This window comes from Malus sylvestris, chromosome 4, assembly GCF_916048215.2.
Source record: "Malus sylvestris chromosome 4, drMalSylv7.2, whole genome shotgun sequence".
Taxonomy (NCBI): Eukaryota; Viridiplantae; Streptophyta; class Magnoliopsida; order Rosales; family Rosaceae; genus Malus; species Malus sylvestris.
In genome coordinates, this window is record NC_062263.1 from 24620134 (window position 1) to 24631336 (window position 11203).

General features: G+C 37.8%; 1 protein-coding gene across 1 annotated transcript; it reads right to left on the reverse strand.

Annotated features, from left to right (window-relative positions):
• Positions 1-233: 233 nt before the first annotated feature.
• LOC126619696 (uncharacterized) lies at positions 234-2322 on the reverse strand. The gene has a single exon (XM_050288112.1). The coding sequence runs from the start codon at positions 1952-1954 to the stop codon at positions 383-385; it is 1572 nt and encodes a 523-aa protein (XP_050144069.1). The 5' UTR covers positions 1955-2322; the 3' UTR covers positions 234-382.
• Between the last annotated feature and the right edge of the window lie 8881 nt (positions 2323-11203).

The window sequence follows — 11203 nt, forward strand, 5'->3', positions numbered from 1 at the left end:
GCCTAACGAACCGTGTAGATGACAGTGCGACGTATCTCCAGACCCCAAAAAGTTGAAATGCAATAGTATCATAATGCAAATAATATAACTAAACTAACGATGATGGTATCTCGAAACAATCACATGATTATACCGTCGAAACAATCACTCACAGTTATGCCAGAAAAAGAGTTAATGTACAACTGAGATGATACTGTGATAGTATTACGAAACAATCATTAACTTGTATATGATACCAAGTAACGAAATTTTCATTCCTTTTTTCAACTGCAATTCTTACTACAAACAAATTCTAAAGTTTTTCCTGTTCTTTTGTCAAACAAAATTACAAAAAAGAAAAAAGAAAAAGGTTGACTAGAATCAAAGAAAACCTGTAACAATGTTACCACCATTGATGAACAAGAACACCACTTTGTCTCAGTGAAGCAAACAGGTCCAAGCACTGGCCATAACTCTTCTCATACTTCGAACTCCGCTCCCCGGGGCAACACCTCTGCCACCGGTTGTAATGGCACTCCAGAAATATCTCGTCGATCAAACAGATTGCCCCGGTCTCAAACAGCCTCGGAATCAAATCGAATTCCGTCCCTTCCACATCCATCTTCATCACCACGAAATCCTTCTCCGAATAGGTCTTCTTCAACCAATTCGCAAAATCAAACCCCTGAATCTGATCCACCTCTCTGTTAAATCCGCCATTGGCCGCCTTTGCCGGCTGAATCCTCCCCATTCCTCTGCCTTTCTCCTTCACCTTCTCACCCGGGTCGCCATTGATCTCGAAAGACAACGTTTCATTCCTCACCCAAGCTGCATAAGGTAGCAATGTGACCCCCTTCTTCAACTTGTACTGATCATGGAAAGTCTTATCGGCTTCAATGGCGAAAACTTCGAAAGTCTTGTTCTGTTTCGGGTACTGCTTCTTGAACCAGCTGCCAATGCTGGAGCCATAGCTCCGAGCTCCGACATCCACGTAAGCATATCGCCTCTTGAAGCTTATATCCGCCATAGTTGGCAGGTACTTAACGTTCTGTATATTCTTCTTCAGAGTAATCCACGGCTTCAACGGCTCTATTTCAATCAAAGGCTCCGCCTTTCTCACCAGCTCCATCTTATGCTCAGGAACCGAGCACTTAGCACCAACACTGCCACCAGGGTTCTCGACTCTGTGGCCTAAACCCTCAATCTCGCCGCCGCCGCCGCACTCCTTCCTCAAAACCATCTCGCGAATCTTTGGCATCGACGAATTGAAGCCGTCGATGTCGCGCGAAGTCACGAGCTTGCTGCAATTGAACAATTCAATAAACGAATGGAAGCTGTAAGTGTCTCTCGCGCCCACGTGGACCACCGCAAACCCTTCGGGCTTCAGCGTCCGCACGATTTCGGCGGCGAAATCCGCCGGCTTTGGCGACTTGTCGAGACGTCCGCCGCCAGAGAAAACAAAGTCAAAGCTGTTGTCAGCAAACGGTAAACGGTGCGCTTCGCCCGGAATTACCAAGGGACGCAAAGCTTTCTTAAAAACACCGACCGCGTCCTTGACGCCGGACTCTCTCAGGGCGTAGACGTCGTGCCCGGAGGGGGTCTCGACGCAGAGCGACTTGGCTTTCCGGGAGAGGAATCCCTGGGACATGAGATCCTGGAAAACGGCGGAGAAAAAATGGACGGCCTGGATCCAGTCCTTGCTGGTGTAGAGATCGGGCTTCAAGGACCTCGCCGACCTCGATGGCACGGCGTCGTTTTTGGCGGCGATGGCCGCACTGCCGGTATTCGCTATAACGAAGTTAAGATTTTCCGGGAGAGAGAAGAAGCAGAAGTTGCCGAGCTCACACGATTCGCCGGTGACGGTGACGACGTAGGCGAAGCGGCAGAGAACAATCAAAACACCGAACAAAAAACACCGTATAAAAACGTTCTTAAGGAGGCCGGGCTTGCCTGCGGCGGCGGAGCCGGGTTCCATCTCTGCAAAATATATACCCTTTTCTCTACAAAAAATTGTGGAAAAAACCAATCTTTTTCTATCTGTTTTGGGAATCGAAATCGAAAAAATAAATTGAATGTGTATAAAAGAGAAGAAATCGTATGGGGGTTTTGGCTTAGCGGGAGCAGAATCGGGCGGATGTGTGGTTGCCGCCGATGAGGGCTGGTGGTTTTAAAAGGGAGTTGCAGATCTTGGAGTTGTGAGGGGAAGGAGAAGCCATGGCCGGTTTCTTGTTGGCAACTTTATTTCTGTTTCGGCATGACTGAGACGCGCGCTCTCTCTCTCTCTCTCTCTCTCTGAAACTGCGAAAACTGAAAAGACTGCGTTCGACTGTTTGGTGAAGAAGGCGTAGGGAGGTATAAAAGGAAAGAAGGTCGAGAATAACGCGGTCACGGCACTCGCACGTGTCGTGACAGGGAGAGCCGGTTTGGCACGCTTGAGAAGAAGACGGGAGGAAGAATGATATTGTTTTCTAGAATATGTTGAAATTACGAAATTGCCATGTTGAACTAAGAACGGATTACCCGAAAAGACTCTCCTAATTGCAGTATTAGGAGGAAAAGCTAATTAAGTTGTTACAACTTGTTTTGGTCAATTATTGTTTCCGAATTTGTGTGACAGTACCTGCGTCACTTTTTGTTAGGGCGTTACCTTCTGTTCTAAATTCTTGAAAAACATATAAAACGAATAAAGGGTAATTATGATGAGACGATTGAGTAGGTAACCTTGATAATAAATTAGATGTTAGATTAGTTATTGATAGGGTTCGAACACATACTGTCATGTAAGAGTCCAACACATTTTCACTACTGTGATAAATGACCACTTGCAACTAAGACTCATATGGATCTATGTATTAATGAGTATCTTGATTCCTTGATGAGGGGCTTATAAATAATTTAATCGTAAGTTGGGGAATATTTCTTTATTTGATTGAGATGTTTATGGGAGACCAATATAAGCAAGTCTCTATTATTTTTTTTTTTTTTTTTTTTTTTTGTCAAACTTGCCGTTTTGTTTATGTGCAATTACATTAAGGACAAGGATTGTCTGCCCTCCCGCTTCCGGTGCTGTTCCATGCCCTTCTGTTTGTATGATCACGGTTAAGTCACGTCAACATTTTATATTACTATTCATTTTTGTCTTATTATCTCTATAAAAAAAATAATATAAAATATTGACGTGGCTTAATTGTGACCACACAAAACAGAAGGGCACGGAAGGGCGCTGGAAGTGGGAGGGCAAACAATCCTTGTCCATTAAATGATAAAAGTGTATGCTGTCAGCATTACCATGTAGTGATGCCTTTCTCTAATTGCAAATAAAATGTATCGGGTTCGATTTCAAATACTTCGTTATGTATGCATGTTTCTGTTTGTAACAACGCATATGGACCCTCCTATCGTTAGCCTTAAAGTGATAAGGGATGAGGAAATGGATGAACACTATAACGCATGGACTCTGAAAACCATTTCTAATAATCAAGATCACTCAACTGAGGACGGAATTATTAATCAAAATCATCCACTGCCCAACAACTGCCAGATGCTGCATGTGTTGGCAATAAATGGATTTCTTTTAATTAAATGATTTTAATTAAATGACTTAATTATCTCTTCTCTACTAATTAATAAAACTCTTTTTGTCAATCAAAAGAGGGTGAGAAGACAAATTAGTTTTCTATCACAAAAAAAAAAATGATGGGCAATAATGTAATTTCACATATCCAAATTTTACTGTTTTTTATTGAAACCTCACCTACAGGTGATGTTAAAATACTTCTAATATTTATAAAAAAATAAAAAATAAAAACCTCTCTCTCCCCCTCTCTCCTTCTTATTTTCTAAAAAAAATGTGTTCATACACACAAAGTGTGTAGGCAAATACTAGTATATATTAATCAATGATTACTCCCATAACAAGTAATTATAATGTGTTAAGAATCTTATGACTTCTGCCTCCAAGTTGCTGCAGGCACAAATAAGAAAAAGATCAATCAAATAAATGATTTTTTTGTTTGTTTTTATTTTACATATTTGTTGAAATAGGGGTTTGATTTTTACAACCGATCTGAGCAAAAGAAAAGTAAGTTATGAGAGTCATTCGACTATCAAACATCGAAAATTAGAATCATTTCTTATTATTTCGTTCTGAAAGAGAGTAAAACATAATAGTAACAACTAATTCGCGCTTATATTTAATTCGGTTCTTTAATCCCTCGCTACATCAATGTTTTTTTTTTTTTGTTGGCCTTCAATTTTTAAGGATTCCAAGGGCATGAATAAAATTTTGAGCCTTACGATATTTCAACAAGTGATATTAATTTACATAACAAAAGTCAAATTCTGGGAACCTGATAAACCGAAAGGTAATTACCGGATCAGCCGGTGACCATGCCATGCTTACAGTGGGCGCGCCGAACGCCGCAGTAGCCGTTGTGAACTTTTTCTGTTTTTCCTTTTATTCCCATAGGCCTTATCCTTAACGTAATTTGGACCATTCTCGAGGTTTTGATTGGCTCTCCGGGTCCACAACATGCGCGTTTGTAAAGCGGATAGAAACTTACTTCCCTGGTTTGGCTTAAGCTAAACTTAAAACAAACAAAGAATAGGTATGAAAAAAAATTGGAGCATTTTAAGTGTTTGATAAACATTTTAAATTAGTTTTCTTTTTCTTTCAAAGTTATGGGTGAAAAAAAGCTGAAAATCAGAAGCTAGAAATAGCAGCTTCAACAAAACAGCTTATTTTGGTAAAACACGGATGAACAGTAAAAAAATAAATGAACTTGGTAATACGTCAGGTTGCAAACTTCAATCTGATTGACGACGGTGATCTGACCCTGACGATCACACCAAACAAACACTGATCCTTTGATTCAAAGGTACAATATCGAAGATGCAGTGAGACAAAGAAAGCGTTTTTCTTCGATCCATAAACAACAAAATGACTTTCAAATTGTTTTGCAGGACCAAAACGCCGGACGAGAGTGAGTCAATTGCAAACGTTCCGAGCTGCGAGGTGATCTCCCTGTCAAATGAGATGTGCGTTTCGATACGGGGGATGAAACACGGGGAAGGGTATGGAGCTAGGTAAGGACTGAGAAATTTCAGGAGAGGGATCGTCTGTTTGTCGATTGTTGTTAAAATAAAGAGAGAGAGAGATATATATATATATATATATATATATATATATATATATATATATATTGCAAAACCTTTCTATCTCCCCCATTTCTCAATTTGTTGGTTGAAAAAGGATAAGCATTATCCATCTAAGTCCTTAAATTAAGAATTGCTAATCCAATCCCCATAACAAACCCAACACTTCAACCGCTGTTCCTAAACTACAAGATAAACGATGAGCATCATCAATCTAAAATCAAAATCCAACACTTTGCGACAGCTGCGCCTTGGCTGCTGTTGCAACGTGAATGGGATAAAGGAGGGAAAACACAAGAATGAAGAAGATGAGAGAGAGAGAGAGATTTATTAATTTTTAGGCATTAAAATTTTTTTTTTTTTAAATTTCTTAATTATCTATACTAATTAATGAAACCCTCTTTGTCAACCAAAAAATGGTGAAAAGACAAATTAGTCTTTTATCACACAAAAAAATGATGGGAAATAATGTAATTTTACGGATCCAAATTTTATTGTTTTTTATTGAAGCCTTATCTACAAGTGATGTTAAAGTACATTCAATATTAAAAAAAAATTTTAAAAAAAAACCAAAAACAAAAACCTGCCACATTCTCTCCCTCTCTCCCCCTCTCTCTCCCTCTCTCCTTCTCGTTTTCTAATAAAATGTATTCATACACACAAACTATATAGGCAAATGCTAGTAAATATTTAAGATAAAGTTTATAAATATTTTTATTTTAAAAAATCAAGTATATTTAGTAATTCATCTTTATTTGTTAAGAAAATTAAATTAATGGCATATCTAGTATTATACATTTTTTGTTCATTTCACACAGTCACAATTGTTGTACATAAAAGTTTACCAAACACTATCATACTACTTTTTTTTTTTCAAAAGCACTTTTACAAAAAAGTTTACCAAACACTCAACTGCTTTATTTCACAGCTGCTTATTCTCACAGCACAGTAGAAGCAGTTTTTTTTTCAAAACACAACAATACCAAACCAACTCTTAATCTTAAAATTCTACTATAGTGGTATAAATGAGTTGAGTTTTTGCATAATAGTGTGGATTCAAACTTCGTATGTGACTAATATAACATCTAATTTTACAAAATCTATCGTTTGACAAATACACACACACACTATAGTAACAATAACAGTATCTTAAGTTAATTATGTGAAATATTTTTATATGTTGCCTATTAAGAGGTTATTTTTGTTTGGAAGGAGAATACATTTCACTTAACAACCTATAAGGACCCAAATATGAAGAGCAAAAAAGAAAGATGCATCAATCCAAAACCTAGTCTGAAGCCCAAAAAAGTAGAAGAAACCGAGAAAACATGAAAACTTAACATCAAACTTTACGCCCACAAAGTCGTCGCCGCTGCAAAAAAGCCTGCCAGCATAGAAACAAATCAAATAAGAAGGAAGCGAGCGGTCAGGCAAAAATGGGGACAAGTCACGCGCATAATCCATCCAACAAATGGATACAAGATGATCCTATGATCCCAAATCCCTCGAGCAGTGAATCTGTTGGTGTTAAAGAATAATGTTTGAGTTAAAATTTTAACCTTGGAAAGGTTCGGAAGTATCTAGAATAAACAAGGAATATGAAATGGAAAGTTCGATTTTCATTTCTAAACTTTAAATGTGTTTTTGGACTAGTAAACGACCTCGGATGACTAAAATTCATCGTGCAGCTCGTGGCATGGGATGGGAGAGATGAAAGCACCACTGAAGACATGGTAACATGCAAGGTTCTAAAAGATGCTATGCATTAGTCGGGGCCTAGGTGAATTTAAGTAAATTTATTATATATTGATTAAATAAGTGCCTATTTATACTTAAAAACACACACATAATTGTATTGGGATACATAAATTACAAACTCAAATGACTATAAATTATAAAGTATTAGAACATATTAAAAACATGGAGAATAAATATATAATGAGTGTTCATCCAAGTATTCAACAAGTCTCTTACATCTTATTGAAAAATTAAAATGAAAAATGAAAGTTATCGATTTTATGCCTAAATTAGAGTCGCGACCTAGGCAAACACCTAAGCAGGTCTAGACGTGCTTTCTTAATTTTCAAACGCATAGGACTAATCGTGGCAGTGGCCAGTCGCTTAGCGTATGAACAGTGGTAACAGCCACCACAGTAGATGGGGTGGGCACCACAGAAGATGGGGTGGCCACCACCGAGGGCGAAGAAGTAGCCACAAATGATGGGAAAAGAACCACCCCGAAAGGCGATTGGGAAAACCAAGATCAAAGCAAACCAATCAGAGGGGGATAGAAAGTCTAAAGATAAGCCATTAAGAAAGTTGTGTGGCCGTTGTGTTAGGGCTTGTGGTTTGTACATGTGTAAGGTTAAGTGATACCAAAATATAGACATGAGTGGGTTAACAATTAACCTCGTCCAATTGTGAGTGTTAATAAATTTTCTTATCGTGTATCATAGTATATTTGTTGACCCTAAAAATTATCAAGCCTATGTGGTGCGCAGGCCGAGTAATTAATAAGCTAACTACGTCATTCGGTTATGTGTGGGGCGTGCCAACTCGGCCGGGGAGTAAAATTTGTTGGTGTTGCATTGAGCGCGTTGCTGACTTCTTGATCTTGCGATTGCTGCCGAGGAAGGAATGAGTCTTGGCATTCAAGTTCTAGAGCTTGAAGACAATGCTGCTAGTCTTACGAAGTTCACAGATCGTCGGCACCAGGTTCGATCACGGGGATTATATTCGTAAGAGTATAAGGACGCCGAACTGGCTCCAAACTATACGGACACAAGTATTCAAAAGAGATATATGTCTTGATGGTGAATGTGGTTCGGCCGTTAGAATGTCGAACTCTAAAACTTACTTGTGAATATCCAATCATAAAACAACTCGGCGTTCAATGTGCCGAGCCCAGTAATCTGTAACACCTTACTTCGCCGAGAAGGCTAATGAGATGACATCTGCCAATAAGGATTCGAAAATCATTCTCGACCGAGACTTGGATAGATAATCAGTAAGCCTCGACACAGTGCTGTTTATCCAAATTGAATGTGCTTCGTGGTCGGCTGATTCTACGACAATAATGCTGTTTATCCAAACTGAAATTGTTCATCGGTTGCCTTCACAATGGTGTTTATCTAAACTGAAGATGTGTCGGCGAAAAAGAAAATAAAAATCTCAAGGTTGTTGAGAGGTTTCGCGTAGAGCGAGAGTTTGCGCATGACAGTTTGTGTGTTGAGTTGGAGGAGGTTATTTCGTTGCCACTGCGTCTGTATTTATTGGAACATATTTTCTATTTGGCACGGCCTAGATAATAAGCCAAGCAATTTTGATTGCACCTGAAGACTATGTAATGGAATATTTTGAGAAAAGTCATGACTACATGCATATCTGGTCGACAAATGGAGACTCTGAACGCTAATCCTACTGCAACCAGGAGACTCATTCTTCGCGTTATTCGTCTAAATGCACTCAGCGACTTAATTGCAAATGGCAAATTAATTGAATTACCATCTCTGACAACCAATTGCAAAGCGTAATCATTATCCCACCATCACTTCATTATCCTTACATCCCATGCATGCATAAAAAACAAAACATCATGGTTGGTAGTTTTGCATTATCTGCAAAACCATCCTAATCCCATCACATCACCTTATTTTGATTACTCCAAATGGATACGAATGACAGATCCACATGCTGATCTTTCACCATTAATTGCATCCTTGTGGTATTTTTCCACATGGTTCTGCATGCCAGCTAAATATGCAACTCTTGCAACTGATTAAATAGCATTTGGATAGACCTCTAATGCTGCACGACATTTCACATAACCTCCTATGTATGAAGCTTTACACGTATCACAACTCTGTACGCTTTAAGGATATTTTCAAGATAATTACTATGATAAAAAGAACAATAATAATGTCAAGAAAAATCTCTAATCATCCGACGGTTATGGACTATGCCCATTCTACGGGCTTAATTGCACGGATCGATGGTGTAATTTTGGGTCCAAATAATATCTTAACTTTTTGTATGTTAATACATTATTTTGAACACTTATACAAGTGATTTTCTACTATAAACGGCTCTGACTCGACCCATAATGAATTGAAGAAGGAAACCATAACTACCAAGACAATTCAATACTTTTTATGCAGTAACATTTTATGCTACGTAAGCTCCAATAAGTGAGGTGTAGTGGTTACACGACACGTGACGAAGTGGTTTGGTTGACAATTAGCACATAATTGAATTAGGGAGATGAGGCAGTTATGAATGTGAACTGGCAAATGGAGTATTACGCGTGGGACATGGGAGGGTAAGGATGGTTCCCACGGCAGCGGTGTCGGCGTAGATGGGAAGTCAAGAGCAAAAGAGTAAGCGGAGGTCCACATGTCGTATTAAATGCAGTGTAGCCGTCGCCGGAATCAACGCCCTTATTGACTCGTCGTTTCTCCACATCCCATCTACACGTCCTTTTTGTGCTTTTTTGTTGCACCTTATCATCGTTTGTGAGGATCCTGATGATCTTTTAATTGTGTCTGCTTATCATACATCGTGCGATAAAAAATTATTATTTTTTTTTTAAATTGAACGCAAATAGTACCTGACGAAAATTGCTCATACGATATACGATGAACGAACATGATTAAAGTATCTTCGAAATACTCACAAAGAGAATCTTGAGATGATCCTCATTCCTTATCATCACCATCATCATCATCTATGTGCCATTATAGTCTAGTTAAATCACATTCTTTGATTTTATCATCCTCGCAATCAATCAAGAGGGTTTCCTTGACAACCCTTTTTTCGGCTAATAATTGTTGTAATTTCATGAAATTATTAGTACTAAGATGATCAAAATTTAACGGCTAAAAACTTCAGATAACATAATATATTGAAGTGTAATAAACATTTCGGTAATTTAAGTGTTTGGGATTTTAATTTGCATAATGAGTTTTGTGTCTTGTACGTAATCAAATTTGTTTTGTTTAACTAACTATATCAGTATATTGGTCTAGCAACACTCAATATCCTATCTACATAAATCTTACTTTTAAAAAAGTTAACGAAAAAAATTAGATTAATTTTTTTTAATAATATATAATTTTAAGCTTTAAGTCATAACCATTAACCATTGGAGGAATAAATTGTTTCTTTGTTATGGCTTAAAACTCTGTTGCCTAAATTTTTAAGTTTTAACTCTGAGGATTGGACATGGTATAAGTTGAGAGTTATCAACAAGTTTGACAAAAAAGGAAACAATTATTAACATGCATGCTGCAGGTAGCATTGACGAACGTATGCATAGTTGCATACTATATGTGCCTTTTCCATTTTTTATAGGGTTGTTCACATATACATGTCATCCTATCTGGCCACAGACATCATTCACTAATATTTTTTTTAGGGACAACTAGTGATAAGTCACAATTATTTATTCAGTCTGTGTTCGGAGAAATTATGGAGAATTTTATCATACTTATAGCTACAATCAAACACACTCAATAGCTCAAATCATCGAACCCAAGACCTTCCACATCACAGACATCATTCACGGGTTCTTTCATTTGTTTGGATTTAAGTAGGTAGATTATATTCATAAACAATATTTCAAGCGACGACTTTATAGTATTGGACATTAATGATCACATCACATAAACAAACCACCGAGTCATATTTAATTTTAGTTTTCGCAGGTGCTTGTTTGGTGTTAGATTCGAATTGAACTTGATAATTCATATATAATTTAATATTTTAGTAAAATTAGAGGTGAATGATTTTTCATTTGATTGAGGGCAGTAAGAGATTCGACACGAATAAAATTCTCTTTTCGTCCTACTATATTAAGGGGATCAAAAGGATGATTAAATCTCCTTCATGCATAATTCATCTTCTGTTTTCATGTTGGACAAAATATTTTTATTTCTTTCAAAAACTATCTTTAACATAGCGAGCAGATGCGGAGCCACAAAGGGACCAAGATGGTCCAGGCCCATCCTAACATTTTCTCACGCAGAAAAATTTAGTGTTATATTTATGATTTTTAAGGTTTTTCGTAGGCTCA

Coding starts and splice junctions, on each gene's coding strand:
- LOC126619696 (XM_050288112.1), bottom strand. CDS start 1,954: ATGGAACCCGGCTCCGCCGCCGCAGGCAAGCCCGGCCTCCTTAAGAAC.